At 47.5% G+C, this 25118-nt stretch overlaps 1 protein-coding gene across 3 annotated transcripts; it reads left to right on the top strand.

The window, feature by feature from the left end:
- Positions 1–5963: 5963 nt before the first annotated feature.
- Positions 5964–24171, top strand: Rnf122 (ring finger protein 122). Of its 3 annotated transcripts, none has more exons than XM_085844321.1 (6): positions 5964–6120; positions 12511–12667; positions 18898–18943; positions 19225–19266; positions 22805–22887; positions 23130–24171. In XM_085844321.1, the coding sequence occupies exons 2-6, from the start codon at positions 12558–12560 to the stop codon at positions 23242–23244; spliced, it is 396 nt and encodes a 131-aa protein (XP_085700447.1). In that variant the 5' UTR covers positions 5964–6120; positions 12511–12557; the 3' UTR covers positions 23245–24171. The 3 variants fall into 3 exon arrangements, with proteins under 3 accessions (XP_085700447.1, XP_021026399.1, XP_021026398.1); XM_021170740.3 differs by having other exon boundaries at positions 5964–6337; positions 22808–22887; XM_021170739.3 differs by having other exon boundaries at positions 5964–6337.
- The last annotated feature ends 947 nt before the right edge of the window (positions 24172–25118 follow it).

The raw sequence follows: 25118 nt of genomic DNA, 5'->3' as shown, positions 1-25118 counted from the left end.
AGTGAGGATCGTGAACTAACGTTGGTTCCAGATGGTTGTTTTCTTGTATTGTCTTTTTTAAAAGTGCTGCCAGCTGAGAAGGGGAACATACTGTTTATAAATATGTTTTGAAAATGTTTGCCAAGCATTTGGTGGAATCCTTAAAAAAGCCGTGAGTCTCCTGCATACATCTGAAAAAGAAAGAAAGAAAAAGGTAGCCGGAAAGAGAAGGCGGGGCAGGGAGGGGAGGAGTCATTGACCTTGACTTTCTCCTGGCTTTCCTTCCTGCTGCGGTAGTTTTGAGGTTGTGATCATTCACCTGAGTGAACCAACCAAGCCTCTTCAGGCTTGGCAGCTGGGGGATTTTTTTGTATCAGGCAGGTATTACCGAATAGAAATGGAATGAGCCCCTGGCTGCGTGTCTACTTCTTCGAGTCACTTCCTCTTATTCCTTAGGTGACAAATCTTGGGACACACCTGTCTTTAATTCTAATAAGAGGGAGGCCTCCTTCTCTCTGTGGCTTTAGGAGTCAACTGCCTGGCACTGGGGTGGAGTGTGGTGACATTCAATGTCTTTACACCTATGCCAGGACCCTCCTGGTCTGGACTTAGACATTCTAGAAGGGAACTGAACTCTCTCTCGGGGTTAAGACTTTCATTTACCCTCTGGATGCGCACTCTCCCGGGTAGGATTGGTCATTGGTCTCATCAGGAACTCAGGCTCTTTCAAGGTAATGGGCTGAGACGGTAGACTCGCCACCTAGCTTTGACCCAGTTTGTGAGTAAACTCTAGGAGGCTGGGAGTAGGGGATGGATTTAATCTCCTGTTAATAGACAACTGAGAAAGTTACCTGGGCAGGGTGGAGGCTCCTGCCTTGCTGTCTGCAAAACACCAGACTGGCTCGTGAGCTGAGAAACCCTCCTACTTCCCTGGGACAGGGCTGGGCCGCCGGCCAAGATTGCTGCGGGAGAATCTCACGGTGCCAGACACTTTCTCCCAGTTGGCTCCAGATGCTGACAGGGAATTTGCTTGGTGATTTGCCTGTCAAATCAGAGGGGAAATCCCAGGCTGTAGTGAAGGCTACAAACCACACTGCTCACAAACCAAGAAACAGCAAGGGTAGGATGGCATTCGGAGAAAATCGGGAAAGGTAGGCTAATGGGGACTTCTTAGGATCAAGGGACTTCATAGTTCTGAGTAAGATATTAGATCATAGGGTGGTTTATATCCCAGGGGCTGTAGGCAGATGATCTGGTTGTTGTTGATTTAGTGTGTGTGTGTTGTTTTGTTTTGTTTGTGGGTTTTTTTTGGTTTTTGGTTTTTTTTGGTTTTTGTTTGTTTGTTTGGAAACTGTCTTTCAATGTACTTCCTGACTATCCTGGAACTCACTATGTTGACCAGGCTGTCTTTTAAATCTACCATTTCCTTTGCTATGCAAAAGGTCCTTAGTTTGATTTAATCCGTAGGTGTGTTGTTGTTGTTGTTGTTTCTTTGAAACAGGGTTTCTCTGTATAGCCCTGGCTGTCCTGGAACTCACTCTGTAGACCAGGCTGGCCTCGAACTCAGAAATCTGCCTGCCAGCTGGGCGTGGTGGCGCACGCCTTTAATCCCAGCACTTGGGAGGCAGAGGCAGGCGGATTTCTGAGTTCGAAGCCAGCCTGGTCTACAAAGTGAGTTCCAGGACAGCCAGGGCTATACAGAGAAACCCTGTCTCGAAAAACCAAAAAAAAAAAAAAAAAAAAGAAATCTGCCTGCCTCTGCCTCCCAAATGCTGGGATTAAAGGTATGCGCCACCAGTGCCCCACTTGTAGGTGTGTTTTTGCTTCTGTGGCCTTTGGAAATTTATCTAAAGAAGCACCCCACCCCATGTCTTGAAGTATCTCCCTAGTGTTTTTCAATAGTTAGATTATAGTTCTAGGATTTTTGTTGTGTTGTGGGATTTTTGCTTTGTTTTTCCTGACAGGAGTCCCACCCAGTAGCCCAGGCTGGCCTGGTGCTTCACCACAGGATTTAAGATGAGAGCTCCACACCCAGCTTTGGATTTCAGGCTTAATAATTAGGTCTTTGATTCATTTTGAGTTGTTTTGGAGTTTGGTGTTGAAGAGAGCTAGGGACCCGTCCTTCTTCGTACCCAGTTTGCCAACACTGTGTATTGACTGCCTCTTCTCCACGCCTTGTTCTTAGCACTTCTGTCAGAAGCCAGTTGGCACATGAGTACAGATCAATTTCTGAAGGACCAAAATGAAAATGTCCAAGGCTAAAGCGTTTTCATCGCAAGCCCCTATCTGAGGCCCTGAAATGTTGCCACATTTTCAGGACGGAGGGCTAAGGGTGGCAACTTGCCTCAAGAGAACTTGCTGGAAGCTTGAAAAAGCATGCATAGACGTATAAATTATAAACCGGACTGAATGGAGGTGGGGGTGGGGTGCATGGCTTTAATCCCATCACTCAGGACACTGAGACAAGCAGATCTCTGAGTTGGGGGCCCGCCTGCTGTACAGAGCGAGTTCTAGGACTGCCAGAGCTACACACAGAAACCCAGTCTGGGAAAAAGAAAAGAAGGAAAAAGTATAAATTAGGTATAAATTATAGATAGAACACACGGTCCCGAGGTAGCACAGTTCTTGTGAGTGCGACCTGGGGTATTCAATGCTCAGCACTGCCTGCTGTCTACAGGAGCACCTGTAGCCATCCTTCCTTCTCAGTGTATTCCCAAGGAAGCTCATTTCAGCCTGAAGGGGAATGGGTTGTGAAGGAATTTCTCCCTTCCTGTCACCTTTCCCTTCAAAGGCTCTTGCCTCTTTTCACAACAGAATGAAAATAGGATCAACACCTGACCTGGATGGTGAATACAAATTCCCATCTCTCTCTAGGAAATGCTGTGCTCACTTGGAGCTCGGTTTTTCTTTTTCTTTTCTTTTTAAAAATTATTTATTTATTATATGGAGCTTGTTTTTCAATCAGAATTACTCTCCCCCCCCCCGCCCCCAGCTCCCTTTGTAGTTTTAGGTCACAGCAAAACAGACAGGAAGCCTCAGAAGATTCCCATATACTTCCTGCCTCAACTCATGCACAGCGTCCGCCATGACCACCCCCCACCGAAAAGATGGATGTCTTACAACTGTTTAATTTACACGGACACGGTGGGCCCGCCCCACTCTTAATCCCAATTCAGGAGGCAGAGGTAGGTGGATCTCTGTGAGTTCAAGGCCAGCCTGGTTTACAGAGCAAGTCCCAGTCTATTCCGAGGTGATGACAAAAAAGGAACTGGAAACCCACCTGGCCTTAAATAGCCCAACACACAAACTTTCGTGCACCAACTCACTTACACACACACACACACACATTCTCTCTCTCTCTCTCTCTCTCTCTCTCTCTCTCTCTCTCTCTCTCATACTTATGACACATACATACACACCACATATCCACTCCCTATCATATATCTAATTTTTCATATACATACACACATATGCACACATACTTACACGCTTTCTGTTTCTCTTTCAAATACACATGCACGCTAACACATACACACACAGAAAGATTAAAAAAAAAAATCAGTCAAAAAAGAAGACACTGAGTTGACTCAGGGAGTATAAGTTTGCTTGCTGCCAAGCCTCACAAACTGAGTTTGAGTCCCAGGACTCAAATGTTGTTCGAAGGAGAGAAGGGACGTCCACAACTCTCATGCAGTGGCACGGATGGCATCCCCTCAGTTAAAAACAGAACAGAACAGAACTTTTGTACAAGAAAAGCTTAGAGCTGCCAGGCTGGTGACCAGCACTCAGGGAAGGCAAGCATCCAGAAGACAGGCAGCGGCTGAAGAGCTATGAATGGTGCACAGAGCTGCAAGCACCACAACCCAGGAGAAGAGAAGAGGTAAAGGCAAGAATCAGCAGGATATATGAGAAGAGGAATTCTTGGTCAGTATCAAAGCAGCACACTAACTTCTCTCCACAGCTGCAGGATTGGTACAGGGAACAAGGCACATCAGAAGTAGGTGGATCTCTGTGAGTTCAAGGCCAGCCTAGTGTTCTGGAGCACTTCCCCCCCCCCCCCCCCCCCGCCCCCAGACAGGGTTTCTCTGTGCAGTCCTGGCTGTCCTGGAACTCACTCTGTAGACCAGGTTGGCCTCGAACTCAGAAATCTGCCTGCCTCTGCCTCCCAAGTGCTGGAATTAAAGGCATGTGCCACCACTGCCCGGCTTCTGGAGCACTTTGGTGGAGCACGCCTTTAATCCCAGCACTTGGGAGGCAGAGGCAGGTGGATTTCTGAGTTCGAAGTCAGCCTTGTCTACAGAGTGAGTTCGAGGCCAGCCAGGACTGCACAGAGAAACCCTGTCTTGAAAAACCAAAACCAACCAACCAAACAAACAAAACAATATCTTGGCTCAAGCTCTAGAGTTAGTAAATGTCACATTTCTCCCTGGGGCTCTAAAGTGTAGGGGGCAGGGTTTAGGGGGGGATCAGAGAGGCCTTTAGAAACCCTTTGCAGTGACCCCACTAAGACAGCCAGGCGGTGGTGCCACATACACAGCTCTCAAGAGATAGAGGGAGTCAAACCTCTATGTTTGGGGTTAGGCTGGCTACATAGTTAATAACCCCTGTCTCACAACAACACCTAGAAATTTGATCTGTACACGACACTGCCCACACTAAATTGATGAACTACAGTGAGCCTTCCATATTGTTAAGTTACACAAATATTGGGTGGGGTGCGACTTGATGTTAAGGGAAGTACGGTTTATATGCAAACACCACAATCACTGTCCACAAAGGCCTTCTGGATTTGGAGACTATCCGACCATCCCCAGAGATAAGAAGACTGCATTTGTTCCAGCAGCCCTGAGATGCAGGTCAGGATATTTGATACTTTAACGACTGTGCTTGGAAATGGCAAAACATTCACATGCATTAGCTCGCTCAGGGGCCAGAGACTCAGTTCCAACAGATCAATAGTGGGATGATAAGTCGTGACAAAGGAAGAGCAGGCCATTTTGCTTGCTTATGTGTGGGTCTACTCAACACACTGCTTCTGACGGTGGCTGTGGCGCCTTGCACCGGGGTACTTTCAATGATACTCTATGCACTGATGGTAATACTTTAAGTGGAAAGATAAACAAAAGCGTACATAAACAAGCCTGAGTGTGGTGGCACAGGCCTTTCACCCTAGCACCGTGGAGGCAGAGGAGGGCAGATCTCTGGAGTTGGAGGTCAGTTAGGACCAAATAGCTTTCCATTAACAAAATAATAAACATATAAAATAAACTATGCAATGTCATCCAAAATAAATAATACTACTTGGAGATTTGAGATCTTTTTTTTTCCCCCCTTCATCCCCTGTTCATTCAACACCGAAGCAAGACCCCTGTCCCGGCCATTGACAAAGCCAGTTTCCGGTTTTTCGTCACAGTCTAAGAGATTGGAATCCTGGCACGGTATGGCCTTCAGCTTTAGGCCTTATTCTTGTTTGTAAAAGAAGGCTCTGTCCTGAAGTGATGTGAGAACAATAGCCCTTTGAAGATGGAGTTTTGAGTTTCATCTGCTTTGCCCTCTTTGCCTCAGTTCTCTCCTTTTGCGGTGGGTCTGGGAATGCGCTAACTGCCACGCATAACCAGGTCTAAAGGCAAAGGACAAGTGGAACCAACTCCCAGGACTGCCTTCTACAGAGCTATAGAAATTCGAGACAGACACGATCTGTAGGCAGAAAACAAAAGTGGCACTAATCCTCGTGTCGTTCCACCACCATAGCCCTCCCCGCCCGGGTCCTGGGAGGCGGGGATCCTCGCCCCCTGCAGGCGTCGCCTCTCACGCCTTTTTGCAGACTAGGGACTCCCCAGGTCTGGCTAGGAGTCGGGGTAGGTATCTACCCAGAAAAAACCCGGTAAACTGGCTTGTAAATAATACCCCGGGGCAGGAGAAAGGCTCCCATTGGCCGGAGGGCAGGTGACGAAAAGGGGGCGGGCTCCCGGGAGGGAGCAGTCCTAGGGACGGGGGTGTGAGCCGCGCGGTGTCAGTTTTCGGAATCCCAGCGCGCACTGCTCAGCGCAGTGGGACCCAAGCCCGGCTTCGTGTCCTGGCTGCTGCCTTCTCGGCCGGGCATCCCGGCTCTCTCGGCTGCCCTCCCGGCCCGGACCCTCGGTAGGGCTTCGCTCCGAAAAGACTTTGCTTCCTCCTCTGCCCTCTTTGTTGCTCTGCAAACCGGCCTCTCTGTAACCCTTGACTCCACTCCTCCGGGAGTTGCATCTCCATCCCGGCGGTCTCAGTGCACAGCCCCTCCGGCTCCAACACCTTGCCCCGGTTCGCTCCCGGAAGCCGACCTTGACTTCATTGATGCACCCATTCCAGTGGTGTAACGGTGAGTCCGTGGACCGGTGGGAGAGCGAGGACCGCCTAGGTTCAGGTCCTGAGCCAAGTTTCCCGGTGTCTGGGACGGCCCAGAAGGCGTCCTGGCGCCCTGCTGGGCTCTGCACAGCGCGCAGTTAGAAAGATCCCATTCACTTTGTTGGGAATAAAGGGGGTCTGGAAGCGAGTGGAGGACCAGGGGCGTGTGAGCCTAGTCTTCCCGGCCTTTGTATGGCGGTCCATGTCTTCTACCCCTTCGCCTGCCTTTGTGCGCTCTCAAACTCTGTTCTTTGTTGTGGTGGCTGGAGAATTAAATCCGCGCTCGGGCTAGGATCTCCTAGAGGGAGCTCAAGTTCCGGTTCTGAAACTTTGCAGGCTATTTTAAATATGTATACAGTGCAGCGTGCGGGACAGGGCGCGGGGTGACTTTCTTTTTCTTTGTTGGTTTTCACTGGCTCCTAGGGGCCAGACGCTGGATTAAAAGAGCGTCGCTTTACTGAATAGATAAAGCCTTGCAGAAAGAAAGCTGGGCCCCCAGCTCAGGGCTGGCCTAGCAAAAGCTTTGCTTTCTGGCAATTAGGCCAGACCCTGGGGTCTGCTTTCAGCCTAGGTAGTGACGGCACCTTCCAGCACAGCCAGCCACCCACCACCAACCGCTTCCCACACCCCACCGCGTGATGATGCTAAATTAGTTCATCTGAGGCTTTGGGCCAGCTCAGGTGTTACAGGTTAGAAAGCGGGTCTGGATTTCCTGTCTAGGCTACCTGTTGGATCTTTCTGAGCCAGTCTTCGATGTTAATACCACCCACCCTTCCTCCAGGAGTACCCAGAATCTTGACCACTTTTTCTAGGCAAGTTGGAAGAGGTGGAAAGAAGCTAACTTTTTTTTTTTTTTTTTTTTAGGTTTTTAGGTTTTTTTGGTATGGCAGTCTGGTTGCTTGTGAAACATCCATTCTTAAGTAGACTTCTGCAAGATCTTGGACTAATTATTTCAAGAGTCTTTTGTTTTAAAGCAGGGTTTGGGCCGCATGTGTATGAGTAGCCCCCATCCCCCCTCCTTCCTCCTTTTGCTGGTCGGATCTAATTTCCTGAAAATGAACCAAGCTGTGTGTGATAGGCTGGTAATGGAGAGGAGGGGCGGGAATGGGGGGTTGAGGCCTGACGGTGTATCCCAGCATCTGGGAAAGATTCCCTTTGGCTGGAAAGAAGCAGTTCCCAGATCCGCTGGTCTTGGCCAGCCCCGCTCTGACGTCATTCCAGCTTGCAGACTGCCAGCTGAGATGAGACATTCTGGTGTCAGGTCGGAAGACAATGGACCTGGGATTTAGCTAGAGCTAAGCTGTGAGTAACCCGGACCTTTCTGGGTATCAATCCTTTGAAAGAGTTTTATTTTGCCCCACCCCCGCGGTGTTGGAACGCAGAGCTTGCTCCTATTAAACATACTCGATCGATCACTGACCTGCTCAGCACCCTTTATCTTGCACTTACTAAAGTGACTGGCAGATCCTGTCTTATGACTCCAGAGGGGATGGAACCCCATTTTTGCTCCCTTGAAGGACGTCTCGAGAGACCTCATATCCTGGGATGAGCATTCTTTTGATTTCCGATTGACAATACAATCCCATAAAGTCGAACATTTCTAGAAATCTAGCATGTCACAAGAGAAAATTTCACACCATTAAACTTCGCTTCGTGACTGGGTGTGGTGGTACACGCCTTTAATTCCAGCACTTGGGAGGCAGAGGCAGGCGAATTTCTGAGCTCCATGCCAGAATTCACTCAGAACTGAGTTCCAGAACAGCCAGGGCTACACAGAGAAACCCTGCCTCGAAAAACCAAAAAAAAAAAAAAAAAAAACCAAAACCTTCATGCACAAAATACTTAGAATGTGTAAAGTTCTCTTCAGGCTGCATGAATGAGGTGTATATGAAACAGGATGAATTTCATGTTTAGCTGTAATGTTTGAGCTGTATCCTGGAGACACATCACCCTATATACAAATACTCTGAAGTTAAAATAATAATAACATCTGAATCAATTCTGTACTTGAGAGTATAGAATGAAAGGTAATCACACTGCAACAGAAACAGATCTCTTGCTTAGTTTTATGGACAGGTTTCCATTGTCACCCACAATGCCCTTAAGAAAACTCAGACTTCGGAGAATGGTAGGCATAAGCTACTATGATATCAGCCTTTGTGTGACACAACTTTTCATGGGAAAATGCAATGTCTATTCACCTCAGGAATCCCACTAGAAATGACTCAGAGAGCTGTATCATCAAGGCCTGCTCCAGCATGGGTGACAGCTCACAAAAGCTGAGCAACCCACAGCTGGGAAGCACTGCACAGCCTGCAGGCAACTCAGCAGGTTGAAGAGTGCATTTTCTAGAAGCCTCAGTTGGTCTAACTCTCTTCCAGGTACCTCGGTTTTTTTCCTACTTCTAGGCAGCTGGTCTGGTCTTTGCAGTTCAACTTCCTTCCCGAGAGCAGATTCTCAGCTTTGTGGCTGTTGCTTGCTTTGGTTGTGAGGGGCCTAGTGAATCTGGTGAGTTTCAGGGACTTCCTGAAGCCCTTTGTGTTGTTTGTTTACTTTTCTGTTTAAGGAGCTTCCTGCAGAATGAAATCTTAAGCTCAGAGGAAACTGTTACACAACACAGGCTTGAACATTTACTCTTGAAGCTGCTTCCTTAAATATTCCATAGAAAACTAAATTCACTGATCCAGTCTTAGGGCCCCCCAGAAAAAGCATTTTAGAAGACTATGGTGATAAAACTAGGACCAAAATACCTAACAAGGTACAAGCATATACCCTCCGAAAGAGTAGCTGCTGCCACAGTCCTGTCTTTACAGAGTAGAAATATGTTGTTCTTTAGGACCCAGTAGCTACCAGGGTCCTGCTTATGTAAGGTACACAGAAGAGCCATGGCAAATGTGGAGAGGATGTTGGCCCACTTTCAGCATCAGATTTTTCTGTGTCAGGATGAAGGAGGCACCTGGCAGTAGAAGAAGGTCCTGTTGGTCCTGAAGGTACACTTTTTTGGAAGAGCATTTCTAAGAGAGACCCTTTGCTGGTACCGGGTGAAGGATGCTCTGGCAGGTCTTTGTACCTTTGTAGGAAGTTGCTTTGCAAAAGGCCCACGGACTAAATCCACAAGTGGGAGTTGGTGATGCGGTGATGCAAGTGGTACTCTTTCTAACCCTCCTCCTCCTCCGGTGGAAGCCAGAAGCAAGAACTATCCTATTGAGGGCAGCAACATCTAGCAGCTAATTGCTTCTTTAATTTCCCCTAATTGAGAATTCCTTCAGAACAAGAAACTCTTTCACTTTCTGTTTTCCCCCACATGGTCTGGGTCAATGTATGAAGCTGACCCACAACAATACCTGTTGGCTGACTGGTGATTTATTAGCTGAGAGCAGTTTCTGGGCACTTTTCCCAAACATCAGTCATCCTACTTTGAGAAGTAGGAGCTTTTGCCAAGGAGGCTAGGTTGTTTTGAGAAAGCAGGGTGGTATTTGTTGACCAGCTATGTAGACAGACCAAACATTAGCTCAGGGCACTGTGAGAGGTTCCAAGTTGGTATCCTCAGGCCTAGCATACATGTCCACCTTGGCTCTTTCTTGGCTCTCAGAATTATAGACTCACCTCTGTTGTCTCATCGAAGGTTGCTAGTGACTGCGTTTAAGTCTCATTCCTGCATCCCATTCTTCCTCAGTGCTCCTTTATTCTTCATGTCAACCATGGTGCTTGTCATATAATCAAGGCAGAGTGCAACATGAGGCAAATAAAGTTGGTACTAGCAACAATAAAATAAAATATTCTGGGCAAAACCGTGGCAACCCCCAGCCCAGACCAAGACGAGACTTCGGAAAGGGAGGGATTCTAGGTAGAGGTTATGTAGACAAAAACTGTGGAGACGAGGACATGGTTGAGTCATATACTAAGACTTGCCCAGCTGGAGAAAGCTCACAGGATATTGCATGGTGGCAGGGTGCATGTTCATGGAGACTTGAAACCAGACAGGAGTTTGGAAATTACATGGTAAGTGGAGTTGGGGAAGTGCCAGACGTGTAGGATAATTAGAGAAACTAGAAACAGTGATGACGTCAGTAAGACTGGAGTAGGTAGTGTGTGTGTACAGCAGGGATGTGGCTGTAGGATGGGCATGGTCCTAGATTTTGGTTGAAGGCTTAGGTCATCAACTGATATAAGGGACACAGAGGAATGACACATATACCATGTGGGACACTTAGTTTTGTCCTCACTGTGACAGGATCAGAATCATACATGACTTAGAACAATTTAGCTCAATTTTCTGTTTTAGAGGTTTCCATCTCGCAGGCAGGAGCAATGGAGCTTTATACTCCATGGGGTCAAAGAAGCAGAGGAAAGAGGGGTCAACATCGAAGCCTGCTGCAGGGAAGCTCCCAGTCCAAACCGTCATGCAGTGTCACACGGATTGCAGTCTTCGTAGCTGGTCTACTGTAACTGTAGAGTTGTGGTGGCACTCAGTTGTGGTAATTACCAGGTAGAATCCTGGCTCCTCACCGAAAAGCCAGGAAAGAGCCCAGCCCCTGTGTTCTACCAGGTCTTGGGAAAGCAGTAAGGCTGAGAGTGCTGAATGTGGTTAGAACCTAGGAGCCTGGTCAAGGAATCTCTCTAATGCCCTTGGCTCTATTTTCTTTCCAACTGTGTCTTAGCTGTCTGGGATTCTTTGGGTTTTGGGCGGAGGGGGACTGTGCAGGGCTATCACAGCATAACTCAATGCTTCTCTTTGGGCCAGCCTCCTGAGTAGACACGTCCTAGATAACTGGGATTATAATGTTGTGTTATCGTGCCCAGCTAGGAAAATCCATTCCTTTTTCCTTTGGTTTACTGCCCAGGCAGGCTGAGCATGCACCCACCTTGACACCAAGCATGGGCAAGGGAAGATCATTGCCACCCGGGCAGGCAAAAGAGAAGGAAAGCAGCTAGCGGCCAGCCAGTGCCGCCAAGCTTCAGTGTGCACAGGAATCTCCCAGGCATCTTCTTCAACAATGAATCCGGCTCATTTTAGTGTGGTCTAGACCCAAGACTGGACGTTTCTGACAAGCTCTTAGGGGATTTACTCAATGACAGGGACCTTGAAGCTGTGGGTAGAAAGGTGACCACTCCAGGAAGCCCGAGATTCCCTGACACCACTCCCCATCTCTACCTTCTGGAATGCTGGCCTGGACTTGTAGTGAACAATTTCTATTCTGGTTCTGGCACAGCTTGTCCTCTGGAACAGGTGGTTGGTAGTGACAGATGACCTTTGCAATTGCTCTCTGCAGGTTTGTGAAGCCTATTTTATTATTATTATATGTAAGCACACTATAGCTGTCTTCAGACACACCAGAACAGGGTGTTAGGTCTCATGACCAGGTGGTCGTGGTTGCTGGGATATGAACTCAGGACCTTCAGAAGAGCAGTCAGTGCTCTTAACTGCTGAGCTCTCTCTCCGACCATTGTTTTGTTTTGTTTTGTTTTGTTTGTTTTTTCGAGACAGGGTTTCTCTATATAGCCCTGGCTGTCCTGGAACTCACTCTGTAGACCAGGCTGGCCTCAAACTCAGAAATCTGCCTGCCTCTGCCTCCCGAGTGCTGGGATTAAAGGCGTGTGCCACCACCGCCCGGCTCTGAAGCCTATTTCTTAAATCATCGTTTCTATTCCTCTTTTGCTAGTTTTCCTGGGGCAAGATGGGAGCAATACCTTCCAGAAGATCACATAGCTAGCTTAGGAGAGGTGGGTCGGGACTCAGACCTGAAAGACTGGAAGACTCTTTTTGCTACTATGTTCAAGAGTATCCCCTACTTGGAGGCAGTTTTGTTACTGTTTTCTTTTTCTATTTTCTGCCCTTCCCCTAAATTCTTTGTTTTCCAGGATGGAGTTTCTCTGTGTGGCCCTCGCTGTCCAACTTTCAAGAGAACCACCTGCTTCTGCCTCCCGAGTGCTGGGATTAAAGGCCTGGGCCAACTACCACCTGGCTTCTAAATTCTTAATCCATTTAACTAGTTTGCCTAGCAGTCCATTTGATAGGTTTCTTCAGGACCACGTAGCTTGTAGGTAGTGCCGAGATATAAGCCTGACAGTCGGGCTAACCCAATGTGCTGTGGGCCTCAGCGGTTAAGTGTCTAACTTTAGTTTTACTTACCTCTTGCTTTGCAGGGTGTTTCTGTGGCCTGGGACTGGTTAGTACCAACAAGTCCTGCTCAATGCCACCAATCAGTTTCCAAGACCTTCCCCTCAATATCTACATGGTCATCTTCGGCACAGGCATCTTCGTCTTCATGCTTAGCCTCATCTTCTGCTGCTACTTCATCAGGTTAGTTGCTTGCTGCTTGGTCTGGGGAGTGGGGGAGGGGGAGGCGTGGGGAAGGGTCAAGGAAACTAGGGCATAAAGGATATTGAGCAAGGTGACCCCTTACCCCCATTAGCCTCAACAGCCCCACGCACATCGGAGCCTTGTGCTGGAGCCTCTGATTCGAGGATATAGCTCAGCCCTCCACGTCTTTGGACCCCTGAGGTCTTGTTTTCTATTTATAGCAACCTATCAAGTTATCCCCAGAGCACATAAGGTCACCAGTGGTTGGCCTGTGTCCCACCTCTTCTTAGCCAATTATTCTAAAGTTGTCTAGAATGACTGTTGGCTGAGCAATAAAGCGAGTACACTCTTCCCTGCCCCGTGCTTCCATCCCACTTGCCTCCTCCCCATTCAGTTAGATAGATATCCGTTCGTTCTTTTGCCCTGGTGTGAAATTGCCAGGGTGCAATGACTTGAGCTTGGCAGGGCTAGCTAGGCTCTGGGAGCTATGTCTCCTTATGGCGAAGGAGGATGTAGGAGTTTACGGCTGTTCTCTACTAAAAAGCTGGGGAGATGGTTCAGTGGTTATTGGTGCCTATCTCAGGAGTGGAATTTGGATACCAGAACCCTTGTTAGTGCTGGGTGGGCGTGGCAGCAGGAGGGAATTCCAGCCCTGGAAGGTCAAGCTATCTGGCTGATTGATATCTGAGATAAGCTGGCTAGACTAGCAGATCAGTGAGCTCTGAGTTCAAGAGAAAAAAAAAGCTGCCTTGGTGAATAAGGTAGAGCGAGCCACCGAGGAAGACTGTCAGTAGCAAGCCCCTAGGTACAAACGCACTTGTGTGCTTATGCACATAGGAACGTGAATGCACATGCATCATGTATACATTCACACTTGGAGGGGAAGTATTGGATGCCCTTGAGTTCTAATGGGGCGTTTCTGTTGGTGCTGATAGTTCTTTGTCCCATGGGTCTGCCCTGGACACAGGAGAGGAGAGTATGATATCTCTGGCCAGGAGAACAAGTTAATAATCCATGGAGTCTTTAGGTTTAGAGGTTTTGTTTTGTTTGTCTATAAGTCAACGTCTCTCTAGGTAGCCCTGGTTTTCCTGGTATTTACCTAGACCAGGCTGGCCTTGACTTTGCAGAGATCCACCTGTCTCTGCCTTCCAGGGGCTGGGATTGAAGGCGACGTGTACCACCACTGCCTGACTGTGGTCTAATCAGTTAGAAAATGGAGGAAAGGAATCTTGATACCACAAGAACTGCCAGCTGGTGGATGGCTTCTGCCAGGAGGCAGGTACTTGGATGTACATGAGAAAAGCATTGGTCCCACGGCCAAGGCCTGGGGCTGGCTCTTCAGAAGCTTCCTGGACAGGTCTTTCTTTCCTTTTTTATTTTTTTTAAAGATTTATTTATTAATATATGTAAGTACACTGTAGCTGTCTTCAGACACACCAGAAGAGGGCGTCAGATCTCATTACAGATGGTTTCGAGCCACCATGTGGTTGCTGGGATTTGAACTCAGGACTTTTGGAAGAGCCGTCAGTGCTCATAACTGCTGAGCCATCTCTCCTGCCCACCCAAACAGGTCTTTAAAGCTTGGATTTCTCCACCTAAGTGTGCAGAGAAAATAGTGGTTTTCCCCCTCTGATATAAGTAGTGTGAAATACACATTTAACTACTAAGAGGGAGCAAATGTAGACTTCCCTTTTCTGTTTTATAATCCCTATAATTTCCTCCCCCTAAACTATTCTTATTCACTGATCTTTTCCCTCAGACCCTTTATCATCAAACAATTAACTCAGTTCTCCTGAAGGGCAAAGATATGCAGGTTCAGATATCACAGACTTACTTAGGATATGGTTGGAAATTTATAAAACTAACTGTATTTCTCTATTTGGTTTCTTTCTATATGCAAACGCACACGAACACACACACACACACCAAAGATAATGAGCAAAATGAGTGTTAGATGCTAACACTGACCAACAAGTAGATGATTGAGGTTTGTTTCCTAGTTTGCCACTAGTAGGCATGACTAGGCTTGGGGCTAGCCCTGGCTAAGGGCTTTCTTGTGCCTCCTAGTGTGGTAAACTATCTAGCTCACTTCATTCAGTGACCAACCTCCCAGTGTAAGGGTTATCAAACTGCATAAATGAAGACAGGTCCAGACAGTAAAGGATTTGCTCAAAGTCATACTGACCAGGAGGTGCTAAGATAGGATAATCTGACAGCTCTGCCTTTCATGTGACCGCCATAGCCACTCCCTGTCAGTAGGGTATCAGCGACAGGAGACAGGCTGTGGCTGTGACTGACTGGTTTTGTTTTGGTTGTAGCAGGAGAACCGAAAAGAGTAGCAATCACATGATGCTACAAGCTGCCCCCACTGTGGTGTGCCACAGTGCCATCTGTCCTTTCTGCAGTATTCTGCTCTCTTTACCTCACCCCGTGTCCCTTAGCCTGTGCAGAGCAGGCTGCCCACTGGGTCTCACGCTTCCAAAGGTGTTCACTGGTATGTGGTGTACGTGTCTATATATAGAAAGGCACAGGCACACAAGCCACTTCCTCTCCTCGCTTCTCAGTTTCCACCTCAGCCAAAATAGGCCCTTGACCTGCCACTCCTGACCTGATGAGCTCATGAGCCAAGGACGCCTCCACTGCCAGCTGCCCCCTGCTTCTCCTCTTTTCCCCTCAGAGCTAACCTCTTCTTACACAGGATGGAGGGGCCCCGGTGACAGGAAAGGAACAATTATTTTCAGGAGCTGGCTGCATTGTTTGTTCTCAAAGGGAAAAGAGGGAAGGGAGAGCCTGCTGGCAGTGGCTTGCGATGGTCTCATTGAAATCGTGATTATTTTTAGTGGCTTTACTCAGCCAACAGCTGAGAGAGCCACCTGTCCGGAGTTCTTGGCTCTCCCATCCCCAGCTGGGACAGCCCGGAGGAGTCTGCTCTTTGTCGTTTTTTCTTTGCAACTCTTTGACGACCCCCACCCCCAATCTAACGATCTAATCCTTCCTGAGCTGAAATACTCGTGCAGGCTACAGAAGGAGCTGTGAGCGTTCTGGATTCTTCTATTAAAGGGAACCTGGCATATACAATAGGTGAGAGGGCATCCGGCACTAGGGCCCAGTGGTCATAAAGCAGAGCTTGCACAGCGCAAGTGTATCAATATTGTTGGGGAAGGCAATTGAACCTTTAAAAAACTGTGTGGCATTCTCCCATTTAAACTTCTACCTCCAGACAGGCTGGAATGTAGCTCAGTGACCTGGGAGCTTGTCTAGTAAGCATTCAGCCCTTAGCCTTAGAGGGCTGGACCAGAACGAGCTCAGAAGTGCGGATCGACTGGGGTTATAGCCGAGCGCCGAGCATGCACGGAGTTCTCAGAATCCTGGCATCTCAGAGGTTGCAGGTCAGAGTCATCCTTGACAACAGAACCAGTTTGAGGCTAGCCTCATAAATAAATAGGAAAAAAAAAAAAAAAAAGAGGGCTGGAGAGATGGCTCAGCAGTTAAGGGCACCGACTCTTCTTCCAAAGGTTGTGAGTTCAAATCCCCGAAACCAGGTGGTGGTTCACAACCACCTGTAATGAGATCTGACACCCTCTTCTGGTGTGTTTGAAGACAGCGACAGTGTACTCATATATAATACCTAAATAAATCTTTAAAAAAAAAAAAGGAGGAGAAAACGCAATGTTTCTTTTTCTAGAGGAAAACCACACACAGGCCAATGGTACTTTAGCTACACCCTTCCCTGCTCGTCTCCTTTGGAAGCTGAGAAAAAGATATTTGTATAAAACCCTTCTCAGGACTAGAGAGCACTGCACACTAAGGACGGGGCGGTTGGGAATGTCTGGTTCATGCAGTGTACAGGAAGAAAGCACACGCAGAGAGCAGGGGAGGGGACCACGGCAGTGCTACCCTGGCAGGTGTCCACCTGGCTGGGACTTTCCCAGCGGCTCCTGGAACAGTCACCCTTGCCAGACCACGTGACTTCCTGTCAGGAAGGATGGAGGAGCCGGCGGATAGCCAGATCTTCCCTGTCCTGACCCACCTCTGAGGCCTGGTTGTACCCTCTGCTTCATCTTTGTCCTGGGAGGAACGTCAGCCACTGAATTGAGTGTTCTGTGTTTGTAACTGAGGCCAGCGACCCTTCTCATTACAGTCACCTAGCCAATCTCTTGTGCCACCTTATCCAGTTCTAAAGGCGGTAATGAGCAGCACATAAATTGATATGCTGATGTCATTTTTTTAATTTTTGTTTTTTTCGAGATAGGGTTTCTCTGTGTATCCCTGGCTGTCCTGGAACTCACTCTGTAGAGTTCACAAATCTACCTGCCTCTGCCTTCCAAGTGCTGGGATTAAAGGCGTGCGCCACCACTGCTGGGCTTTTTATTATTGTTATTATTATTATTATAGATAAGTACACTGTTGCTGTCTTCAAACACACCAGAAGAGGGTGTCAGATCTCATCATGGGTGGTTGTGAGCCACCATGTGGTTGCTGCGATTTGAACTCAGGACCTTCGAAGAGCAGTCAGTGCTCTTACCCTCTGAGCCATCTCACCAGTCCTCTCAATTTTTTTTTTTTCAAGATTTTTTGTGGTAATGGGGATAAAACCCATGGCTTCATGCAAGGGAAGTAAGTGCTCTGTCACTGAGATACACCCTAACCCTAAAGTGCCAGGTCATGAAATACTCGTTTTTGTATTATGGAATTAAAAAAAAAAAAAAACAAAACAAAACAAAAAAAACTTCTGTTTTTACTCAATGAATAAAAGCAGTCTTTAGTCTATCTACCCTGTAAGTACAGGTTGTGGACACTCAGACCATGTTAGAAACTGCTGGGTGTGTAGTTCAGTGGTGGGGCATGCATGCAGGAAGTTTAATAGTTCCTTCTATCGTATTTGATTTGTGGTTTTGGAGGGTTTCCTCCATGATCACTTCCATCGCAAAAGCAGAAAGTCATGGTGGCTGGAGCTTGTGACATCAGCTATTTCTTATTGGACAAGAGACAGGAGAGAAAAAAACTGGGCACAGGGCAAGAGCTCTTTCTACAACCTTCCATAATGCCGTCGTACCATGAATCCATTGAGAGACCAGGTCAAAACTCTCATGTTGACATTGGGTCTGGAAATGCCATCACAGCCATACCCTGGGGTATTCTTTACTTCCTAGCATTTCTTTATCAAATTGACTTGATCGTTATAGCATGCTTGGGGGGCTGGGGTTAGCTCCTAGCATATTAAACAACAGAAAGGTGAAAGTTCTATGTCTGTGTATCAGAGGCACCTATATCTACGTGCTGCTGTGCACACGCCTGCGATCCCACAATCCTTCACGAAAGATCATGGATCTGAAGTCAGATCGGGCTACATAGCAAGATCAAAAAGCTACGGGTAGAATTCATAATAAAGATTTCCCCCACAGATGTAAGGACACAGAATCTGTGTATAACTACGGTTCTAGCCATCTGCACAGTAGACCACTCACAGTCAAAAGCTCGATAAAGCATGCAGTGTATCTCAAGGTCAGTTAAGATCTCAGAACTCCAATGTAATCCATCTAATTAGGAGGTGGGGGTGGGTAGATCATGTTCTATGGTAAAGAGGGCAAGCTCTATAAGTAGCATAGACTTGACTTTTAACTCAAGAATTAGACACACACACACGCACACGCACACACACATACACACACACACACACGCACACACACACACCATCAGCTTTGTAAAGATTGCTTAACCTCTTTGGGGTTCGTTTTTTTCTCATCTATAAAATGGAAAGTTTCTCCCTCCTGGAGTTGTTTGGATTCAGCAAGACAATGTCAGTCTCCAAGGAACACATAACATGGCCTGGATGGACTATTTATTATGCCAGTGCTGTGAGTAGCAACAAGCCGTGTTTTGGCTGTGGTGAGTGACTTTGTTGCAGGCAGCAGCCTAACTCCCTCTGCACACAGGAAGCATACTATTGACTGCGTTGTTTAGATACCTGGAGGAAAGCAGATAAACCATTTAGGATGCCCTGCCAGAGAATGGCCCATAATACGGCTGACATCTAGTCATAGATACTTAATCCTTACCAACTCTGGGTGGCCTGCATACAGCTGAGTGGTGCCCCATTGGTATCTATGAAACAAGTACCCTTCTCACCTCCGGAAAAATGTCCAAGCAGTCAGCGGACTCCACATACTGTCATTGTCCCATTTACCTAAAGTACCATGTTAATCTGCCTTCTTTCTTTCTCTACCTAGCAAACTCCGGAACCAGGCTCAGAGCGAGCGATACGGCTACAAGGAGGTGAAGTAGCATCTCTTTACATTAGTTAAACTTCCTCCTTCACTGTTTGCCCTGATAAGGGAGCATAAGCCCAAGCTCCCATAGTCTGCATTCCCTAGGCTCCTGGGCACCCCAGAGGCCTACCACTCCCGTTAGTGTCCCCAAGTTGGGTTTGCCATTCGCTTTCAGGCAGAGGTGGGTGGGGAGGGGGCACTGGGAGAGAGACACACATGCATCTTTGGCTGATCCTCCCTGGCCTCTGGTTAATACCTTTACACATCAACTGCCTCTTTGCTCCACAGGTGGTGCTTAAAGGTGATGCTAAGAAGTTACAGCTCTATGGGGTAAGTGTCTTGGGATAATGTTTGGAAGGCTACTGCTTAGAGCATCTTTCTTCAGCTCTTCATTCGGACCTTTTCCAAACTCTTGTAGTCCCTGCTTTCTGAGAACCTATGTCCAAACATTTGAAGGAGTTCATCCCAGCGGGTAATGGGTTTTGTCTATAGAGTCGGATCAGGCAGAAAACAAAGGGAGCACAGAAGGGTCAAGGGGAGTGGGAGCAGGAATCTGTTAAGGGTGTGGATGGCTTTATGCCATAGACAGTGTGCTGTGCAGAATCTGCAACCTGCCATCACAAGTATGCTATGTAGAATCTGTAAGAGCGTCACAGGCTCTATGCCATGGGCAATCTGCTGTATTGATTCTTGGGGGGGGGGGGGGGCAGAGGCTATGAGTTTTATACCATAGGCAGTGTGCTGTTAACTTCCCCTCTATTTGGTCTGGTCTGTGACTAAGGGAAAGGAAGTCTGTTTACTCATGTATATCACATTGTCCTAACACACCAGTGACATGTATCCCTTGTGATTCTAGCTTGCCTCTCCCCTCCATCCCCCCGCCCGCAATAAGGCCAGTTCCATAGGATCTCAACTTTGTTCTTTTCATTTTAACTAAAATATAATTATCATTCCTCCTTCCCTTTTGTCCCTTCACTCCCTCTTTTAATGGGCCTTGTCTTAGGGTTATTGCTGAGATAAAACACCATGATCAAAAAGTAAGCTGGGGAGGAAAGGGTTTATTCAGCTAATATATACTTCCACATTGCTCACTGTTCATCACTGAAGGGAGTCAGGACAGAAACTCAAACAAGGCAGGAATCTAGAGGCAGGAGCTGATACAGAGGCAATGGAGGGGTGCCGCTTACTGGCTTGCTCCCCATGCTTGCTCTGCCTTCTCTTCTCTTGCTTCTCTCGCTTCTCTCGCTTCTCTCGCTTCTCTCGCTTCTCTCGCTTCTCTCGCTTCTCTTGCTTCTCTCTCTCTCTCTCTCTCTCTCTCTCTCTCTCTCTCTCTCTCTCTCTCTCTCTCTCTCTCTTCCAGCCTGCTTTCTTATAGAACCCAGGACCACCATCCTAGGGATGGCATCACCCACAATGGGCAGGGCCCTCCCCCATTGATCACTAATTGAGAAAATGCATTACAGCTGCATCTCATGAAGGCTTTTCTTCAACTGAGGCTCCTTTCTCTCTGACTCTAGATTGTATCTAGTTGACACAAAACCAGCTACTAACAGGGCCATTTCCTGATCACTCCTCCCAGCCCTTGAGGTTACCTAACCCATCTCCCAAGGCTTCCATCCATAACCACAGACACTCCTAACCAGAGAGTGAGCTACTTGTGGTTGTCTGAAAATAAATAGGATTCCAGCATCACCAAACATGAGACTTTGTAGACATAGCCTCATCTTACTCCCCTTTTCATGTTGCTGCTATACCTCAGGTTCTTGAAAACAAAAGCTCAAGAGACTCTTATGACACCTTCTGCAGTAGTTCAGCTGAGATCTTGGGGTTTTGTAAATGGGAATGCAAGTCTGGATTTAATGAATGTAACTGAGTGTGTGTGTGTATATATACACATATATATGCCTATATATACATATATGTGTATGTATACACACACACACACACACACACACATATATATATATATATATATATATATATATATATATATAAAATATCTGTATTAGCCAGGGGTTCTTTAGAGGACTAGAACCTAAAGAATAAATGAATGTGTGTGTGTGTGTGTGTGTGTGTGTGTGTGAGAGAGAGAGAGAGAGAACGAGAGAGAGAATATGACAATATGAGAATAATTATTTACGGGCTGCGGTCAAGCTAGTCCAACAATGGCTATCTACCAAAAGAAGGTCCAAGAACCCAGTAGTTGTTCAGTTCAGCTGGTCTTCAGTATATTCTGAAATCCCAAAGAAGTAATCTCTAAAGCCAGTGAAAGAGGAGACTTGTCAGAGAGTGAGTGCAAGCAGTCAAAGAGAGCAAACAAGCATCCTCCTTCCATGTCCTCTGTTAGGCTGCCAGCAGAAGTTGTCGCACAGATCAAACGTGGATCTTGCCACCTCGAAAAACCTGGATTAAAGATGTAGATTGTCACCTCAAAGATCCAGATCAGAAATGGTTCTTCCTACCTCACACTCTTTAAGAAAAATTCATCACAGCAGGGTGGTAGTGGTCATGCTTTTATCTCAGCACTCAGAAGGCAGAGGCAGGTGCATCTCTGAGTTTGAGGCCAGCCTGGTCTACAGAGTGAGTTTCAGGACAGCCAGGGCTACACAGAGAAACCTGTCTCCAAAATAAAACAAAAACAACAACAAAAGAAAGAAGGAAAATCTCTTGGGTGAGCCCAGTCATTTGGGTTTTAGTAAATTCCAGATAGTCAACTTGACAACCAAGATAGATAATCCCATCTACCCTACTGCCTTCATTTTTGTTACCGTGTCCCTCCTTAGCCCGTGCTGTAGGCTAGAAAGGACAAAAAACTCTTTGAGACTAACACCGTCAGTTAATTTGTGTGTTAATAGGAATGTTCCGAGTCTGTACTCTCCTACCTGAGAACCATCAGCCATAGGTGACCATTCAACATTGGAAATACAGAGAGCCACCTCCAGGGCCTGAGAGCAGCCTAGAATTTATCTGAATGCAGCCTGCACCCAAGGCACCATGAGCAAAACTTAGTCTCCTAAGCCAAGAAGACTTACATTGGAATACCTGAGGAGTTAATCAGTGACATGAAGTAATTGCATCCGTGTCTAGGGTGTAATGTGCTACCTCGTCCAGTTCATTGTTGATGAGCATGCTGATTCTCCCATGATGCACTGTTTCCTCATGCTATCACCATCCCCGTTGGTCCTGGCCTTCAGTTGCTGCCATCTTCTCACAAGCACTTATCTAACAACTCACAATATGATCAACAATGAACTGGACCTAGTAGCACAAATCTGTAGTCCCAACTCTAGGGAGGTAGAGGCTGGAAAATGAGGAAATCCGGGGGCAGCCTTGGTTATAGAATGAATTTGAGGCTTGCTTGGACTATGTGAGAGTTTGTCTTCCAAAAAAGTAAAACCAGGATCTTGAGCAGAGAGGTCACACTCCCCCTTTGTGAAAGGCCTGTGTCACTGTAGAGCAGTCATCACCAAAAACTCTCTAATGGTTTTGATTGTGGTGCAGGGGATCAAATGTAGACTCTCACGGATAATGAACACAAGCTCTACCATTGATCCGAATCTGAGCCCGCATTTTCATATTTGGAATAAAACATTTGAAGAATTGTGGGAATGGGGGTGGCGTGTGCTACGTGTATAATTTCTTCATTTGGTCGATTTAAGTTTAAGCAGCTACATTGGCTGCTATCCTGTCGGCACAGTCTTGTAAATACGGCTGAACGGGGTCTGACTGACACAGGAGACTGGGCTGGAGCTTGTTTTCCTTGTCTGAGAATGAGGTGGTGGATGGATATTCAGGATGGGTGTATCAAGATGGCCTCCAGACTCCTAGCTCACAGATTCCCCCCCTCCCCCTCTCTCCCTCTCCATAGCAGACCTGTGCAGTTTGCCTGGAAGACTTCAAGGGGAAGGATGAACTAGGCGTGCTTCCATGCCAGCATGCCTTTCACCGCAAGTATGTCAGGGGTGGGATGGGGTGGGATGGGTGGTCCTGAGGAGGTATAATTAGGGAGCATCTTCAAGAACCTTCTCATCTTCTCTGCAGTGCTGTTTAACAATGACTCCCTAGGATCAGCACACCAGAGGGGTTAGCTTGGGGCAGACACAGGGGCACTTTGTTCTCAGAAGCAGCTGGGCTCAGAGACAGCTGGCGCCATCTGGAGTGTCCCCTGGACATAACAGTCCTCTTGTTCGCAGGTGTCTGGTGAAGTGGCTAGAAGTACGTTGTGTCTGCCCCATGTGCAACAAGCCCATCGCTTGCCCCACGGAGACCTCACAGAGCATCGGAATCCTGCTGGATGAACTGGTGTAAGTGCTCCTGGCACATGGACACTGGAGAAGACTGCCTACTTTGGGTACCTGGGTTTCTCTACACAATGAACAAGACTCACACTCACCTAAAGGCAAGGATGACAGAGCCGAGCTTCTCCCAGCACCGCGGGACCAGTACCAGACTTGTCCAGTCTCCGCCTCCCAGGGCTTCTCTCCGTTATCCATTTCCAATGGCCTCATCCAGGTAGACTGCTCTATCCTGGTACTGGATTGACTGTCCAACCATCCATCTCCACCCACCTCATCTTTGCCCTGGGAAGGAGTCAACTGGGTGACTGTGACCATGGGCACCTCCCTTTGGACAACAAGCCACTCTGACCTTGAAAGGCTCTGCCCCACCCATGTCCTTCACTCCTGCCAGAGCCTTCCATGGGATGGTTTCCAAGGGAAAGGAGAGAAAGATCAAGAAACCAAGACGAAAGGCTCTGTGTGAAGTCAAGGAAAGCAAGGCCCTAAAAAAGGGAGAAGTCAATGTTTACATGGGATGCCAGAAACAAAGGCCAGCCTCGCCCTGGCTGGCTGCAGGGTGATGGGACCAGCCCTCCCCTGTTAGGATCTGAGGTGCTATTCATTCACTTCCTGGCCCTGCTTAATCTCAGAGCCTTCTAGTCATCATTGGTTTGGAAGAGACCCTGCTCTATAGGAAGGGGTCTAATCCTCAAGCCCATTTTCAGGGGCTTTTTTTTTCTTTTTGGAAGCAAAACGGGCCTCAGGCTGGGGATGGTCGAGAGGATACCGTAGTGCGGATGTCTGCTTCCCCTCTGTAAATAGTATTTTTATACTTCATCTTCACCATCACCATCTCAGGCTTTACACGTGTGGCCCCTCCCCCACCCAGGATGGGGGTGGGGGAGTGTCCCCTTCCTTCCCTGAACAGGGCGGCTGAGAGTGGGAAGAGGTTATGTATTTAAAGAAAATTAAATTTAATAACATGTTTCTCTAATCAGATTTTTGGCTTGTGGTTGTGGCCTGTGCCAAGAGAGGGAACAGAGCTCTTTACCTGCCTTCCCCCAGTCAGACCATACTAGAGGTTTCTAATCCTTAACAAAACCTGAGGGCTGGACATGTATCTCAACAATAGAGTGCTTGGGTAACCTGCTCAAGGCCCTGGGCTCAGTTTTTGGAATGGGGGAAAAAAAAGGGGGGGGATTACTTATTGAACACTGGTATAAAATAAGATCTGATGAAGCCAGGATCAGTCATCGGAAGGTTTAGAAACATTGTAAAGTTGATTTCAAGCACAGCGTTCACTCAACTGACTTGAATTCTACCTGGTGGTTGATTGTCAGTGATCTGACGACCTCAGAGGCCCATGTAGCTAACCTGGCACCCCATCTCTTTACTACTCCTGTGTCGCTGACAGTCCCTCCCTGGCACATCCTAGCCTCCCACACACATCTAGAATTCCATGTGGTAGCGACAGGTATGACCCTGCGTGCATCCAGGTCCTCCACCCACAGCCTCCAGCTTAGCTTTGCCAGTTTCCCAAGGGGCCTGCTGTCAACAGTGAGTGCGATCAGAATGGGATGGTATTGGGAACACCTTTCTTAAGCATAAGGTAACTAGACCCTGGTTGGCCCTTGCTTGGGAGCACAGATCGATGCCAGTCAAGCAGTCAGCACGCCTTGGGTGCTGAGCTGAGGAAAGCCATTTGCTGAGCATGGTTTGGATTGATACCAGCTGTGAAAAAGCTACCCATCATTGAGTACTAGATACCTGGAGTAGGTATGGTGCCATCTTACCCAGCCATTGTCTTGTGCATCTTGGACAACACCAAGGTGTAATGGGTACCTGACTCTAGGCTCTTCTACAGGAAGGTGCCTTTATTCCTTAACCCCTGCTTGCTATTGTCAA

Source organism: Mus caroli, unplaced genomic scaffold, assembly GCF_978045245.1.
Source record: "Mus caroli unplaced genomic scaffold, Mus_caroli_1 scaffold_10, whole genome shotgun sequence".
NCBI lineage: Eukaryota > Metazoa > Chordata > Mammalia > Rodentia > Muridae > Mus > Mus caroli.
Note: the sequence above shows the minus strand (reverse complement) of the source record. Positions and strands in the feature narration are given on the sequence as shown.